General features: G+C 34.5%; 1 protein-coding gene across 1 annotated transcript; it reads right to left on the bottom strand.

Annotated features, from left to right (window-relative positions):
• Nucleotides 1–232: 232 nt before the first annotated feature.
• LOC143230351 (uncharacterized) lies at nt 233–17194 on the bottom strand. Its single transcript, XM_076463783.1, has 2 exons — nt 16311–17194; nt 233–4039 (listed from the first exon to the last, which is right to left on the bottom strand). The coding sequence occupies exon 2, from the start codon at nt 3805–3807 to the stop codon at nt 1582–1584; it is 2226 nt and encodes a 741-aa protein (XP_076319898.1). The 5' UTR covers nt 3808–4039; nt 16311–17194; the 3' UTR covers nt 233–1581.
• Nucleotides 17195–19012: the final 1818 nt, after the last annotated feature.

The following is a 19012-nucleotide window of genomic DNA, read 5'->3' as shown; positions in this document are numbered from 1 at the left end:
ACTTATTAGTGTATGATGCACTGATCTGAAGCGAACTTTAAATGACCAAAAGCGAGGATGACGTCAAACATATAGAAATGACAGATAAAAGTATTTCATCTATGGAGGAATTTGTAGAAAAACATAAAGAAGAGTTTCAAAACAAACCAAACTAGGTTGTGCAAGTTTCTACTAAGGATTATGGACGATTATGTTTATACAAGTCTCCAATTCGGATTATAAATGAGCATGTTTATGCAAGTTTCTAAAGAGAATTATGAATATTTTTATTTAAGTCTCCAGTGTTTATTATGAACGATAATCCTTATGTTAAGGAGGAAGTCTGGTATGACCTGCTGGTTAGGTACGCTCAACTCGCAATCTGAGGATCACGGGTTCGAATCCCTGTCCTATCAAAAATGGTCGCCCTTTCAGTATTATGAACGAAAATATCTATGTTAAGGAAGAGGCTCTGCATGGCCAGGCGGTTAGGGGCGCTCAACTCGCATTCTGAGGGTCGCGGGTTACCACCAAATACGCTCCCCCTTTCAACCAGTAGAAGTGTTATAATGTGATGGTGATAAATAGCTGCTATCCATCTAGAATTACACTACTAGAGCAGATAACTCTGGTGAAGATTTGCATGAAATTCGAAACAAACTTTATGGAGGATTACAAATAAGCATATCTATACGCAGTTATGATTATGAAAGAGTATGCTTGTGAAGTGACCTGTGAGGCTAGAAGGAAAAACTGTTGCAGGTTTATCTAAATTCTTAAAATTGTGAAAGTTGATTATTTTAACGGAGACTCGAGTTTTCTTTATGTTATCATAACCTGAGAATAAAGAAGAGATAGTACTTATAATTTCCAACAGTTTTATTGATAAAACAGGAATCGATGTAATGATAATACACAGAAAAAAAAGAGAAACCCAACCAAAATAACGAAACTTTCATTGGTACACTCAACAAACAGAAGCTAAATAAAGAAACTAAACCAGGATCATTGATTATATTTTATAAAAACATTTCCACTATTTAAACTTAAAAAAGATATTTTTTTACAATTTTATTTACACCTGTGTATAGAACTATTATCACATAAGTTTCTATATGTTTTAGAAAGATTGAGACTCACCACGTGTCTCATATTGACTTATTTTCTTGAGCAGCAAAATTAGAACCAAGATCAACTAGGATTAGATAACTAATGGCACAGTTACTCTTTCTGTATGTCTACATTCCATTATAGTAACATAATTTTGTGAAATGACTTAACATTGAAACTTATAACTGACAAAAAGTAATGGTTAATTTCTGAAACTATGACTTAATTTAATATTATTCTAAGTTTTGCACACTGTATATTTGTAATTAATGCATTTTTGATAGTTTACAATTTTTATTATTCATATTTTTTTTCCATGATTATTGTAATATGATGCCAACTTGATATTTGAAAATTACCCTTTTTTTGGCTTCCTTTCTCTGTTTTTTTTCTTGTATATTTTATATGTTGTCCAGGACGACAATATTACATTTTCCTGGTACACTAACTTGCCATAAAATAATTCATCAATTCATCTAAACAGTATAATTCTTAGAGATAAAGAGTCCCGATGCGTTTATTTGGACCAGCATTGATTAACTTAGACGACGAGAGTTCGTGCGAAAATAAGTACTTAGTGTTATCCCCTTTCCTGCTTACTTCATTTTGCACCAAGTTGTATTTATTGCAATTATCTATTCGGCTGGATTCCCAGAAAAGATTTGTTAATGATTTTGGTCTAGGAAGTTTCTTATTCTGTTCTTTAGTGTCTTTTGCAAGTTCTTTTAATCCAGAATCCAAGGAAGTTTGGTCACCAGAATTACTAGATTCCATAGTATTGTTGAATTTGGGATCAAGGTTAATAAATGATTTGTAGCGGATGTTGAAGAAAGGTGACGTTGTGATTGACTTACTTGAGCGACATGTTTTGACGCGAGAAATTCTTTGAAAAGGAACTGATACTTTTACTGGAGAACTCTTGGAATGCTTAAAGATCCTGGTACTATGAGTTTGCCTCTGGTGAGGAGCATTCTTGATGAAAAACTTATTGTTTTGACAAGGATGTTGTCCACTAGGTATGTAAGACGTCCGGTCATTAGAAAAACGTATGGGAGTTTTAATATTGTGATTACTTTTAGTGTAAGTACATTTGGGGTCTTCTCTTTTTATATTCACTTTTTCGTAAGTGTGGTCAGTCGTGAAATAAATGTCGGCTCCATCGTTGTCCTTTAATGAACCTCCCTTGGGTCTGAGATATGATTTGTGAACGATACTAACAGTAATTTTCTGACCAGAGGAATAACAGGGTTCTGTACTGCATGACATTTTTCTCGGAGGAATAGTCTCGACAGGTGGTGGTTCCGGTTTCACTTCTTTTCCTTCCGCTGAAGAAGTTTCTTTTGCGGTATAAACTAAGGGAGAAATTGGAACAGGTGAGAGTGGGGAAGTAGGAGACCTGGAAGCGGCCAAATTTTCTGGACTTAAAGTTTTATCACTGGTTGAGAAATCTGTTTTAATGTTTTCGGGAAGTGGAGTTAATCCACGTACATAATAATAAATTTGATCGATTTCGTCGTAATCGTCAATGAATAATTTCTCTTTTGATTCACCTTCAGCGATTTGGAGATCGGTACTTTCACCCGGTGCAGAAAGTCCTCTCTCCAATGTTACGATCGTTTTCCCGATTCCTTGTCCCTGTGGGTCTGACAGGCTCCGTCTCACCAGGTAAGTTTGTCGGCCTTCTTTACGCTGGAAATGGTTTTGAATGTTGTTAGGATAGTGATAGTTGGTTTTGGTTTTGCTTCGCAGTTCTTTACTCATAGATATATCAAATACCTGGATCTTATTTGAAACGTCTTGTATCATCTTCTTGCATTTCTCGTTAAGTATCGTGTATTCACGAAGATTCACGAGAGTTTCGACATTTCTGGGAGATTGAAGTTTCAGTGGCGCTGTCAGAGGTAACGGTACTATAGCTGAATCCTTTAGGAGTGGGAGAGCCATAATACACTCTTCTTCGAAAAGAGAATATAGGCGCATTTCAGGCAGAAAAGTGAAATTGGACTTAAGACCAGTAGGGGGCTTCCCGTGGACTAATCGCACCATTAAAGGTAAACGTTTACTTAGTATGGTTTTAATAGTGTGAACACCAGAAATGTTATCTTCACCAGCCATTGGACTGAACTTACCACGTTGTTCAAGACTAAGATATACAGTGTCATTTCGGTTCGTTAGGCAACGCAAAAAACGTCCAGGGGCTTTACCTCTAACAGGTGTGGCTAATATCTCATTGAGAAGATGTATCGTTTCCCCAGCCTGAAGACTTCTTGTTTTATCACTGACATTTTCGGGATCGTCACTTTTAGAAATAAATACTTTAATGTTTTCTCTAACCAGGCAAGAAGAAGGAAAACGCTTCGACAACTCTGCCACGCTTTCTATACACCTCATTGGTCGACCATCCTCGGACAAGATCTCAAACCATCCGTCATAGTTATCCGGAATGGCTAGTTTAGGACCCACCAATATCACTCTCCGATTTTCTTTAAATTTCACGCACTGAGCGGCCATTTTGATTCTTTTTCCACCAGACGCAAGAAACACGACGTTATTAGTTGAGGGAGAGGGGAGAGTAGAAACTCCCAGATTAAGGTATTGTCCTTTGATAATCTTCGCTACTTGGGGAAGCGTGAATTTTTGGGTGAATTCTTTGAGATAGTAGCCTTCACTTCCCCATTTTACAGACGAAAGATAAGTATGTACTTCACTGGAGACCATTGTGACACTAAAGTCACCTGGCCTCTTGTTCCTCCAAGCTCTTCTACAGAATGCCAGTTTTTATTTATTTTTCTTTATAGTGACAGTCATAAAAATGTGAAAGGTCTTCTAACTGTTGCGCAGAATTATTTAATGTATGTACGCTGGTATCTGTAATTTCTTGATTTTTTTCTAATGAGTTACTGTCCAATATACATCGGAAATAGTCACAATCCTTTAGAAGTCACAGCACCTGCGGGAACACAAAATCAAAACACGTGTAAATAGCTAATAAAATGTATGGAACTCCATCTTTAGCTTCTACTAGATAATCTACTCAAATAGTATTTTGCACCTTGAGTTATTTAACAGAAATAATCTGTAAACTGAAGTTCACATAAATAAACATTAACAGAGGAACAACCAACTAATGCTTTTAAACTCAAGACAAAACAGGCATCTTTTTTATAGGCTGTATCAACACAACCATATTTTGTCGGAGTGTTCCAATACTATGCGGAATGATGCCCCATAGAGAAAGGCGAATGAAAGGAATTATAAAGCTAGAATTTACTAAATAAGTAAGAGAAAAATAAAACTTTAAAAACAACATATTATTCACATCTTTAAATTTTTTTTTTTTTCACAAAGTTCATTTCATCTGCAAACTTATGTGACGCAGTACCTGATGCAAGTTAAATTTCGTCGTATACTACTGGCCAGCTACATGGGGAATATATATATATATTTACTGATAGTAAGAGATAAAGCTCTATCTGTTTAATAACTTAAATCCGCAATATCAATCATGAAAGTAAAATGTAACGTTTTTACTTTGTATGTTGCAAATACAATGTGATATTGGGTTATAACACAGTTTTAAATAAGTAAGGTGTTTTAATAGCCTTCAAACATACACATTAATAGTTTTTATATTCTTTAGATATACATGACAATATTTTTAATAGTCTTAAGACATAGACAATAACAATTTTAATATTAATCAGGCATACATGATAATGTTTGAAATGGATGTCTCCCAAAAAATGATTCTGATAAGGTACTGACATTTTTCTCTGTGCATTTCGTTTTCACTACATTACGCTTTTTATAAACGAATATGTTTTCTGGAATTGACTGGTTATGTATCGATGTACTTACCTGATTTACAGATCAGGTTTGTTAATTAACTACTTCTCTCAATTTACTTTTTTAATTGCTTATGTGATTGGTTAATATCTTTTCTTGACTTCATTTGCTAGGTTTCCACGCCAAATTCTAAACACTATTCTACTTGCAATACGGCAAAGGTATTCACCATATTTATAACTAAAATTCAACTTCATAAATTTTGACAAGTCTTTCTCTCACTCTAAGATGAGAAAGGGCTGGATATAAAAACATGTTGCTTTAAAGTTCCAGTAGCAAGCATACTGAAGTTACTGAACAATTTATAGCAAGTTCTTCAGAGCTGTCTGTTCACTAGCGCTTGATACCTACTTGTCTATGCAGAGACTTCAAAGAAACTACAGAATAGCTCAAAATGCGTGTGTGTGTTTTTCTTACAGCAAAGCCACATTGGGCTATCTGCTGAGTCCATCGAGAAGGGGGATCGAACCACTGATTTTAGCGTTGTAAGTCCGTAGACTTACCGCTGTACCAGCGGGTGACTCTCAAAATGCACTAAATACGTTTTTTATCAGCCTTGTCCTAATTAATCTCATGACATTCTGTGCATTTTTTTTCTAAACGCATGCCTATAAATTCACTGTGTGCTATTTGACGATGAACTTTATTTAAACACTAGATGTCAAAATCGGTGAATGAATGAAATACACAAGTGTTTATGTAATCGTCAACATTGTACATGAAGATAGGATATTTTAGTTGGTTAGTATGAACGGATAGACAGTAGAAGTGTAGATGAATTGATAGACGATACAGTGTTTGATGGATGAATATACGATTGGCTGGTTGGTAGGCAAGTAGGTGGATTAATTTGATGGAGAAGGAGGTGATCCAGTAGGTTAATGAATGAACGCTTGACGCAGATCAATGAATAAACAAAACATATGAACACTAAGTGCGCTATATTGCGCCTTTCTTTTGACATGTTTATTACGTTGGCAACTGAACATCATACTGGCCCAACTCATCAATTCTGAGTCTCAGCAAGAACTTCATAACCCTAACAGTTTTTTTCATCACTTACATCATCCCGGTATTATAAAACCTATAGAGCCTTATACCAGTACAAAAAGTGTAGGAGTGAAGTGCTATTTCTCTACAAAACTGAAACTTAAACGAGGAATGCTTGTTTTTGTATTGTTCATTATCAGTATGACGTAAAGGGGTAATTAACATTGTTCATGTTCAGAAGAATAAAACTGAAATTCTGTTGTTTATAAAATATTTTATAATTATTAGAAAATAACCAACCAACTACCTATTGCTTCGCTATCCATCTACGAGCCAAGCAACTTATCATCCACTCATCAGCCAGTCAATCTATCATTAATCTATCCATGAACTAAACAACATATCGTACATTTACAAAATAACCTGTCGTCTGTTCATCAACCAACTAATCCATCAGCCAGTCAAACTATCGTATACGCATCGACAAACCAACATATCGTCTACACATCCACTTAACAACAACCTATTGTTCGAAGGAAAATTAATCTGGTAGTAAAGTGAATTACAATTACTACATGTATATTTATGACAAACAAATGTGTTTAAAATTTCAAAAGCTTTGGAACTCTACAGATTCCATTTTCAATATTTAAAACAAAATATGAATAACTTACAGAAATTGCTTCATTATAATTCTAATGATGTCCAAAGATTGGTGTAAAGTATTGATATTATGCTTTAGATAATGAAGATGAAATCTGTAAAATTCCAAAGAGTCCATAAGCAAACAATGTTGTTCGTCATAAATGTTGTAATATTTATTCATCAACTATTCACGCTATTGTTTATCCACAAAAAAAACAGTTATCTATTCATTCACATAACAACCAACCTATCAAACTAAACACCAAATATACACGAATCAATATTTCATTACCAACATATATAAATCAGTGTATCAATTATCATCAACCACGTATGAACCAATTTATCATTTATAAATCAACATGTCATCTGTCACCGCTTAAACATGAGCCAACCTAACACCTATCATCAACCATATAAATCATATACGAACCATATCACCTACCAAAGGTTATACGTAAACAACTTTAACACCATCCAACCGTGTATGAATCATACTGTCACCTACGACCAACTTATTTCTACCATCACAATGTAAAAGCCAACTAACCGACAGCCAAACATCAATCAGTCCATCTCATCCACATATATAAATTTAGCAAACTTTCATTTTCTTACGTATTAAAAATTAATTTCAATCCCCTGTGAAAACTAATATTATTTTAGTGGCTGAAAGCTTGAATATTGTTTGCCTTTTTGTTTGTACACTCTTGATGCTATTTTAGATATCTGGAATAATTTTGTTAATTCTATATTTATACGTATTACTTATGTGTTGGTGGTTGACTAAATTATTACAGAATTTACTTATTTTTCATATACACCTTTCTTCTGACCCAGAAATCGTCACTGTGGCTTCGAATAAAATTATCTTTGTAATTTATAAGAAATAGATGTTAGACGTATGAAGACAGGCATGATGAAAAATAAATGGTTTTTAGTGATATTAAGCCAGTTACTTCATTAAGAAAACTGAAGGTCTAAACACAGTAAACAGTACAGATGTGTTATTTGGAGGATATACGAAAGTAATTGTTATATTTGACTCTGTCATCTTTCTTACCCACATTACAGCGTGTGCATTTATTGATACAGTCTATTTGTGTATGTAATATTGTGATAACTGAAAAAAACTTATTGTCTACAAACTTGGTACGCATTTAAAAAAATACATGTCAAATATTGAGTGAATTCAGATTAAAGAGAAAGACAAAGTATTAAGTTTTTGAAGGTGAGGAACTAACATCGGATTCAAGTTTTCTATATCGTTAAATAAATATTGTTGGGAGAGAGAGGAGGTTTAGTAACTTATGATATTATACCAGCTTGCGTAAATTGTGCAATTTAAGTGGATCACTTGGCACAAGCGTTCTAGTGCAATAAATATACATTGATACACAACTGGGTGTCATTTTAAACTAAATGCATTCTTTATTATTTTTATAGAACAACATCAGTCACCATATTTATCACAGTTAGACGCTAGACTTCGTTGAAATACTTTATATGTCAGTGTATAATGTTCGTAGATCAAATATTTTATAAATGTTGTCACATTCTGGAATGTTGTGAGTATGTAATTTATATTTCTTTTGTAGCTCTCCTTTGAAGGCATGGTCTGGTGGATTAAGGCGTTCGATTCGTAATCTGAGGTTCGAATCCCCGTCGCACCAAACATGCTCGCCATTTTATCCTTGGGAGCGTTATAATGTAACGGTCAATCCCACTATTCGTTGGTAAAAGAGTAGCCCGAGAGTTTGCGGTGGGTGGTGATGACTAGCTGTCTTCCCTGTAGTCTTACACTGCTAAATTAGGGACAGATAGCGCAGATAGCCCTCCTGTAGCTTTGCGCGAAATTCAAAATAAACAATCTTCCTTGAAACGTGGCGACCTCTATTTTCGAAATACTTTTCTTTCACGAAGTTGTTTACGGTACACGTACATATTCGGTAGCCCTAGCCGGATGAACAAATCAGAATGTTCGCATGCACCTGTTGTGACCTAATTCGTGATGGGATGTTTAGCCTTTTCGATATAACTCGCGATGGCAGTCCAAACAATAATTTCAATCAGTAATGAATATAGTTAATTAGATATAAATTGACTATACTGTATAAAAATGTCCAGCTTTCATACACATATTTTATATATATATTTATTTATACATATGTTCAGTGTAAAAATATAAGCATTTTATAAGAACTGTCAAAACAAAAGAATGGGAACTTCGTTTTTAACCACAAGATATGAGTATACGCTTCGGTATTCATGCAAATAGGAGATGATGCAATAACTTTAGATATCTTGATTTAGGATAAGTAACTAACAAGCTTGACTTTTTTTTCTCTCAAAAATGATTATTTCGGTATAGATGTTGGTGCATATATAACTTTTTATACAGTGGTGCATATATACCTTTTTATACAGTGGTGTAAAAAAATTTTGCAAAACAATTTTTTCACACTCTTCTTGGTTTGTGTAATACTTTATGAGATTGTGCATTGCAGAAGTGTGAGATATAGTGTAAAACTGTTATGTACATTCTGTAGTGTAAGCTGACCGATACTTAAACCATCCAAACACATATATTAATCTTTATTAACAAACCAACCACGACAAACATATTACAGCACATGAACAAATACTTCGCAAATATGAAAATGTTTCCTGAGTGAATGAGTGTGTATCTTTAATCACAATCTACATCGGGCAATCTGCTATACCAACCGAAAGATTCTAACCTCCTGGTTTTAGTGTTGTAAATTCGTAGACTTACTGCTGTACTACCAGTGGACATGCTTTCTGAGAAAGAAAATCTAGATTTAAAAATAACGCCCCTGATGTAATTGACAAAAAGTGACAAAAGAGATCGTTTTTGTTTTTTTTCTAATATTTGGTTGTGCCAGCTCTGGCTTTTATAACTGTTTGACATATTTGTGTCATAGAATGCACGGGGGCTTGAATGTAGGCAGTGACGAGTTAATAATGCCAAACACTTCCAGAAGTTAACATGTTCTTCAGTTTCTTCTCTTGCACTTTGTTATTAATTACTTGCCAACAGTTTTGAGATTTGGGCTGTAACCAGGCTAGCGCAATGTCATTTTCCTCTCCTTTTGAAAATAATCCTTCATCTGGAGCAATAAAATGAAACTTAAGATATATTTTTAATACACATATAATGAAATTTCCTCTTTAGTTCACATCTACTGCATGGAGAGCATGCATAAATATTAACAGCTTCTTTAACTCTGTGGGATGGAACAGAGTCATCCTGCAATGTGCACTGGTAAGCTCCATTGAAATTATCTCGATTTGTTGACTTCAACCGGGCTCGAGGATCTCGGTGTATTTGTTAGCACTGACAGTATCTTTTACTAAATCATTACACCTTCGCCTGAGACGTGTCTTCATACCAGGGATATTTCACAGTTGAATTCAAACATTATGGAAGAAACCCTTTTCCACATCGACATCATAGGAAGTGCTTCCCGTCAGACCCATGCAGGTTAAACTTTGATTCGTCTATAAAGATCCCTTTGTTCCACATTACATGCTCTTTGACCCAGATGATTCTCATATTTCTCATCTTCAATGATGAGGAAGGTTTCTTTCTCAGTTGTCTTAATGCTTTATCAGCTGAACAAATCGAACGGTGCTCACGTTGAAAGTGATCTATGAAGTTTCTGCCATGTTGTTTTGAGATCTGTGGACGACAGTCAATGATTCTGCAAGGTCGTGCGTTTCAAGACATGATCGTTAGCTGAAGTGAAAGCTTTCTTTTTATTCCTTCCATTTCTCTGCTCGACATAGCCACGCTCATAGTAGGCTAGTTCAATCAAATTATTTTAGAAATCTGCCTTGTTAAAAGTCCCTCTTTACTCAAAGAAACAATAACTGCTTTTTACCATGGAGTTAACTTGCAACCTTTGACGATGGTAGTATCACATAAGCGTTTTAGCGTATACATACTGGTTCTAAACTGATTCTTAACTTCAGTAAGAGCTTCTATTAGATAAACAACGGCTGATGTAACACTCAGACAGCCTATAGAGCTGTTGATGTAATAATTAAGATATTGCATCATCCATGAAACACTCATTTGCCCCTACTTGCATTAGAACCTCGAAATAAAGGATAAATCCGAAGAAAAGTGTGAAAAACTAGGTGATGCAATCATTTTTTCTCATCACTGCGTATCATTTCAGTTTAGTGAAAATTAAACTATTCTAATAGTAAATAATATTACTTGCAAGCATCACAGCCATAAACACAAATACATAGCAGAATCTGCCAGAAGTTGGTGCCTTACGCCATTCTTCAGAATTATAAAACAATGTTACTTGTCACGTCTTTGTTCAACAGCTAAGTACTTTTATTATAGTCCAGTAATCTAATATAAACAATTCATTATCTTTACTTATTTTAACACTTTGATATACATTTTAGCGAAGAATGAAACATAGAAAATATGGCATTATTACACGTCGGCAGAGACAATGTAAGTATATTCAAAACACACACAAATAGAGACGATATATTTTTCACTGAATTCAAAAGTGTTGTACACGGGTTTTCGTTAGCTCATAATACTACAAGAGTACAAGCAACTTTAACATCATTTTAATATGATCACACTGTAATTTTTCACAAATAAAATTAAATTCTAAGAGCTTTGAAACAATCAAATCAGTTTATAAACTTGAACTGTTTGTTTTTCTGACAGTTTTATTTTACAACAGTAATAACGAAACATACATAAGCTGTAACATCAACATATTTACCCATTATTTTACAAAACCTTAGTCTAACGTCTGTGTGTATTTTCTCATACTAAAGCCACATCGGTCTATATGCTGGGTCCACCAAGGGGAATCGAACCCTTGATTTTAGTATTATAAATTCGTACACTTACCGCTGTACTAGTGTGGGACTTTAACTCTGTAGCTGAAAATTATATCTGTCTAGCTTATATATATATGTATATATTGTGTAAAAATGAGAGTACATCACTTTTAACACAGTTTGTTTGTTTTTGAATTTCGCGCAAAGCTACACGAGGGCTATCTGTGCTAGCCGTCCCTCATTTAGCAGTGTAAGACTGAAGGGAAGACAGCTAGTCATCACTAACCACAGCCAACTCTTGGGCTACTCTTTTACCAACGAATAGTGGGATTGACCATCACATTGTGAGTTATCTTATAGGGATTGCAGGTACATTTTTGCCATTTAAAATGAAGCGATGGAAACTAAATAAATATATAAAAAGCATTATTAATGAATGTAATGTATACTGTAGAGAAGAAAACAAAACGTTATAAAAAGTGTAATAGATAATACGAATCATAAGAATAAGTGTTTTTGTTCAAAACGTTTTGTTATACGAAGTCCGTATCTTTATCAGCTGCAAACTATCTAGACTTTTTTATTAGTAGTATTATATGTATTTTATTCATGTTTCTATTTCTCTATATTGCCATTGTTTCACGTATGTGGCTTTACGTTATTATATTCTCTAATCCTTATTTCTGAAAATTGTTTTAACATCCTTTTAACTATTGTAACTTTTACGTCTTTCATGTAACATACACATTTCTTCCATACAAACCAAACCTGCCATTATCTTCTGTTCTGATTGGCTATTCTCCAAGGTCAGTTCATTCGGAACGTCAGTCTTATATTACATCGACTTGTGTACCTATCTATATTACATTCCACTCACTAATCACCATTCTATTCAAAGGCGCTTGAGTTTTAGGCCACTTTTTTAATTCTTTGCATCTTTGTGTCTACTATTTTTATAGGCGATAGTTTTTTATTATGCCAGTCGGTAAGTTACGAAATTTTCAAAGCAATTGGGCATAAAGTGTTTTGTTTTTTCTTACGTAGTACAATTATTAATTATACTTCTCTTGTTTGTGAAGATTATAATAAAAAACTATCTACTTAGTTAGTCACACTAGCAGTGCACGTGCAATCGATGATCCTTAAACAAAATTTTCGAAAACCTGGTAACATTGTTGGTTACATGTTTATATATTGCTATGATTAAGAGCTGACACCTAGCAGCTTGCAGTAATGCCAACGTTTTTTCGCATTTACTTTCACCAGTTATGCTTGATATGCTTCGGGCGACATAAATAAGTGGCTACGCTTGAGTGTGATATTCTATCACTAAACCGAAGCGGACAATCAAACAATAGAAGTTAGCTGGTAATAAAAATCCACATATTTCTGGGGTCACCAGACACACACACACTACAGTTTGTCATAGTATGAAACAGTCTGATAACAACACATTTTATAACGTATACGTCGATAACTGAACAACAGACAAAATGGGAGAATATTGTTTCATGAAGATATATCAGCTTCAAGTTTTCTCCTGAGATGTATAAAGTTAGCGTGTCTATATATATCTGCTTCTTTATAAATAAAGGCCCTGCATGGCCACGTGGTTAAAGCACTCGTCTCGTAATCCGAGAGTCGCGGGTTCGAATCCCCGTCACACCAAATATGCTCGCCCTTTTAGTCATGGGGGCGTTGTAATGTGACAATTAATCCCATTATTCGTTGGTAAAAGAGTAGCCCAAGAATTAGAGGTGGGTGGTAATGACTAGCTACCTTCCCTTTAGTTTTACATTACTAAACTAGGGACGGCTAGCGCGGATAGCCCTTGTGTAGCTTTGCGCGAAAATTAAAAAGCCAAACTAAACCTTTATAAATAAATAATATTGGTTTGTTTTGTTTTGTGACAAACTCCATTCAAGGACCAAATTTTGTGAAGCAGCGTCCAATCAGTAACAGATTTACAACTAAATGTTTAATCTTTAAACATGAGCTTAACATTCGAGATAAAGATACCAAAGTGTATCGAATTAGTATAACGGCCCTAAGAAAAATGCTATGACACAATAATTAGAATATTTAAAAGGATTTCATTAAGGTATTTGTACGATATACACAGGCTAGTGTCTAAAATTTGGGGCTTTCTCGTTTCGTTTAGCTATACTAGCGACAATTGAATAGAGGCAAGATGTGCAATTTGTCTGTGACACTTAATAATGAAAACAAATGCGATCGCATCTTTCATACCTCCCCAAAAAAAGGTTTTGGAGGCCAAAGTTTAAGTTTAAATGTGTAGTTCATTATTCAACTGAGAATTCCTTTTTTTAAATCGTTTAAACGAATACATTTAATTTTGTGGGTGAGAGGACAAGATTTTAATTTATTTGGTGTAAGTACCCAGGTTTTCTTGATGATTAAGAAACTAGGTCAAAAGTAATTTCGATGGAACTTTAGGCAGGGTGAACGTAGTAGTTTTTCATAATACATTTCTCAACAGATATTTGCAGTCCATTAAAGTTTTCAAACCGACTAAATCGAAAGTAAAGCAATTTCGTAATCTGAGTAACGTGTTATTTTTGAAATGATTAGAAAATTAATCTCTTTAATTCAAAATGTGTAAGAGAAATATATAACTTTTGGTTGAACTCTATCAACATTAGGTTATATTTATCAACAGGAAATGAAAGGTTTTAGTTTGAAAAGAAAAAAAAACACACTTAACAGAGCAAAAGCTGGTATATACGATACCTGTGTAAACTATTTAGTAAAATAAACTGAAGGGCTGTGGGAGTGTTCAGTGTTTAATATAAAAAGCTTTAAGTTATAAAATGTAATGCCGTTACATAGAGAATATTGTCATGTCTATACTTTAAAATTGAAGCTGACGACAGAAACTAAACAAAGTTTTACCAAATTAAGATCGGTTCTTATTTGCTTTGTATTTCATTTCTTTGTTTACAATAAGAAAAATAAGGATGTATGGTAATGTTTCTAATTGTAATTTGCTTGGGGCTTATCTTGGAGAACATTGTCACTAAAGGCTGATGCCCGCATACCTCTCATCAAGTTCGTCCCCCTAGCGGTGGTTGTAAGTGTTATCCCATAAACGGAGCTTAGAATGCAAGGGCGAAGCTGCATTGAGTTCGGGAAAGTGTTTATCTATCTGAATGGCGTTCATATAATGGTTAAACCAGTATTTTTTCGCTTTAACGCCACCATTGGTAGGTTGGTCGAGGAATGAAGAGTACGGATAGATAAAGTCTGTACAGGTGTTTGAGCCCAACACTAACCTTGATAAAGACTTTATGACAAATAGCTAATGTGGTCAGTTTTGCAACTTAATGAAAAAATAAAAATATCTTTCACTAGTCTCTGGTTAAGAACGAACTTCTGGATTGAAAGAACTCCATGGTGATTAGAAACGAATAAAATTTTCTTCTAGATATGTAGATATATCAAAGTTACCATTGAAAATATGGCGTCACAATAAAGTAATGGTAAATATAGCGTTATCAGACAGTTAAATATATTAAATATAGCGTTATAAATAGGTCACGTGTGAATACAGAGTAATCATAAAGTAATGTGTAAATGTTACAAATAAGTAATGTGTAACTATAACGTCACAATAAAGTAATGTGTAAATATAACATTACAAGTAAGTAGTGAGTGAGTATAACGCCACGACAAACTAAATATTTTTAGCACAAAGATTTGCATTCATGTTGTTGGGTTTTTCCTTTGCAGAATATAACACAAGGGGCTTGTATTGTGGTTGTTAACGCATTTATCTTGTGTTATGATTGAGTAAAATAATGTAAAATAAGGGCCTTGTGTAATGACTGTGTAACATAGCGTAATACAAGAGCTTGAATTTATGGTTCTGCGATAGAGATTTAACAAAACAGTCTTGTGTTATGGCTCTATAACATATTTTAGAACGACGGTGCTATGTTATGATTTTGCAATGTATTATAACACACAAGGGTTTTGTGTTAAGGTTCTGAAACAGAAAATAACACAGGTATCTTGTGTTATAATTCAGTAAAGGAGTATAAAACAATACTTTTACAAGTTAGAAAACACACATGGCTCCAAAATATTTAGTTTTCACAACTTTCTTGGATAGTAGAACAATAAAAGATAGTTACTCTAATAAAAACTGCTTATGAACCATATCAAATAAATTCAACTCTGATTGCATGACCTATCGATAGTAATTATTATAAATATTTTAAATTCTACTGGATATCTCATTAACTAGTAAGTGAGAAAAAGTTTTCTTCAGGTTTGTTACGTCAGTTAGACTAAAGTAACTACTTATAAAACACGTGCTTCTCTCAAAGAAATCATGCTCAGCTATGTCTCCATCCACCTGTGTAGAAAACTATGTTAGACACAATTATATATATATATTCCTTATCTTTATGATTTGTTTAGTATGCATACAGCCACGCAATTAAAATGTTCCTATAACAGATATACATCTGACTGAGTAGTAAGTAAATCCAAGTTCAATACTTCTGCTGATAAATGTACGTTATTTAATATGTAATACATTTTATTTAGATCAGAAGTATTTTTATGTAAATAAAAAGCTGCGTAACTATCTACTTTCTCAGAGTTTGTGTTTCGACATTCTCTTCTTTACTAGCGCAGTTAGCTGCATTTATTATAAATAAACCTTCTTTCCTCTATTTCAGTGGGTTGACGGTTCAACCAAACAATGAGAGCAACAATTACTAGTTTCGTGAAGGGGTGGCACTTTTAGCATCTGATTTTCCTTGTATTCATTCGTTAACTTCACACTTTCTTTGCATTTTTTGCGACTGTCATTACTTTTCAAACGTATTCTACCCTATGAGTTAAAACAATAAGAACGTTTTTCGTCTTACCTGCTGTAAACCTGGAAATATAAGACCACTTCTCTAGGTTTCAGCCTGCGATGTTGTTGTGTATTAATTATAAAATGCTATCTTGTTATATGATAGAACTGGTTGATAACATGGAACTTCTCCCTAGGGATGTAAAAGTTTAGTTTATTTCGCAGAACTCGCACTTCATAAATATATACGCACACACGTATAATAATAACACACTCCCTTTGTAATTTTCTAAGCTGTATTGTTAATCTCATCCGGGTATTCGCATATTGGAATCAGTATCGGTTCTTGTTTTATCACAGCGCATCACAACACAGATTACTAGCTCTCTACTTTAAAAATAGGAGGGCGGACAGTATACAGTGTGAATGAACACACCAGAGGTCAGCACATTGCGTGAATAAACACAAGCGGTAACGCAAACATTTGACTATAGTATAGAGTTCAGTAGCTGAGATCAGTTTATATTCTTTTGGACAAAGTTAGCCACGTGTTCACACATTGGCCATCCTGTGCAACTGAGTTCACCCAAAGGAAAACTTTTCTAAACTGCTCAACTTCCATGAAAAGGCAGGAACACGGCTATTCGATTACCCTGTCGACTGGGAAACCATGGTTGTAGTGGTAATTGTAATTTTGTATTTACCTTTACCTCATCAGCTAGGATACGGGAAAAACTAAACAAACACAAAAAAAACGGAAATTCTATAATCCTGAAAGTCGAGAACCTCTTTGGTGGAACTGGCAAACCTGGGTAAAGTACGGTGTAACCAAAACGGTATAAACTATACATACGTGTTGAATACCTCAAAGGTCTATAACATTAGCTGCACGTAATCTCAGACTACTAGTCCCGCTGTAGCAACTATTCTCACGTCGTCTGGTCTACTAAATAAAAACACTAAGGGTCGTAAGCTTAGTGGTTCTCGCGCGCAAAACAGGAAAGCCACTGGAAATCGTTGACTTGAGACGTTGCATTGAACGTCCCCCCTTTCTCATTTTCCTTCTGAAACTTGAATCGAATAGGCCATAAACAAGTAAGCATAGTTGCAGGAGAAACGCCATTTTCTAGTGAGTTCATCCGTTGCTTTTTCAGTTATTTGATAATTTCAATAGCAATGAACACACGAACTAAATGGATCGTATGCATCGAAAGGTACAAGAACAGTATTGAGTGTGTACATTTATAAAGTACTTTTGTTCTTTGTTTTCATTTTACATCTTTATGAAACAAATCTATAACTTTTTATCTCACATATTAAACGTAGAACAGTTATATATATTTGTGGTATTAGATTTGATATCACATTCTTAAAACAAGTGATTATATAAGACAGAACCTCTCATGATAACTTATGTCCAAACTGATAGGTAAAACAGCATTACTTGTAGCAATATATCAAGAAAATATTGTTTGTTTGTAGTCAAATACAAAACTACACAATGGACTCTCTATGTTGAGCTTATCACAGATGTCGAAACCTGGTTTCTTTTGTTATAAGTCCATTGATTTACTGCTTTGCCATTGGTGACGATAAAGAGAATGACTATGACTTTACTGTTTTTAGCCCGCAAAGCTTACTGCTATGCTATGGGGGTTTCAATATGAGTGCGGGGCTCACATGGTACTATCTATTCTATTATTTTGTTTCTTTGTGAATTTCGTGCAAAGCTACACGAGGGCTATCTGCGCTAGTTATCCTTAATTTAGCTGTGTAAGGCCAAAGGGAAAGCAGCTGGTTATTACCACTCACCGACAACTCTGGGACTACTCTTTTACCAACGAATAGTGGGATTGACCGTATCGTTATTTGCCCATACGGTTAAAAGGACGAGAAAGTTAAGTGACGGGGATTTGAATCCGTGACCTATTGATTGCAAGTCGTGACCTCCAGGCTATTCCAAGCAGATAATGGGCGACAAACTACTCTGATTAAAGACTGGTATTCAAAGGAATGGAAGATTCTCATCCAGATTCCTACCATTACCAATAGTGAATAAATTAAACAATGAAGCAAGGAACATGTTGGCGAATAGCAATATGTGATGTCAACTTCAGAAAAATTCGAAATAAAGAAGTTACTCGAAAGTTTGTATTGCACAATATCTGCGTTAACGAAACTAGTCAGACACACTGACAGATGAAAGAGTTAGTAGTTTCTAGCATTTGAATTAAATGATAGAGTCATACAGATTTATACAAAGAAATTAGTCACATGTTTTGGTTTGTAGTATCTGAATTAAATGACCAAGCCATACATATTTAAATATAGCAGTCAGAATATTTAGTTATACAATGTATATCTGTGTGTATCTGTCTGTGTTTCCAAGCTTACTACCAAAATGCAAATAAATGAATTTGTGGGAAGGTTTTGTCGTGCATTGTCTGTATAAACCAAGCTATACAAATACATGCACCTTCAGTTAAGAAAATTAGTTGGAGGGTTTGGCTATACCATTAAGATTAAATAACTTTCCACATGCATATCTGGATAAAAGGAGTTTGTTTGTTTGCTTATATTTAAGCACACAGCTACACAATGGGCTACCTGTGTTCTGTAGACCGCGGGTATCGAAACCCGGTTATTAGCGTTGTACGTCCGCAGATATCAGCTGCGACACCTGGAGGAGCATAAAGAGGTTAATGAGGTTTAGTTGAACCATTTGTAATTAATCACATTTTTCACACACGTACAGCTAAATTAGTTGATTAC

The sequence above is a fragment of the Tachypleus tridentatus genome, chromosome 10 (genome assembly GCF_004210375.1).
Source record: "Tachypleus tridentatus isolate NWPU-2018 chromosome 10, ASM421037v1, whole genome shotgun sequence".
NCBI lineage: Eukaryota > Metazoa > Arthropoda > Merostomata > Xiphosura > Limulidae > Tachypleus > Tachypleus tridentatus.
This window is presented reverse-complemented; position numbering and strand designations above follow the sequence as displayed.

Coding starts and splice junctions, on each gene's coding strand:
- LOC143230351 (XM_076463783.1), bottom strand. CDS start 3,807: ATGGTCTCCAGTGAAGTACATACTTATCTTTCGTCTGTAAAATGGGGA.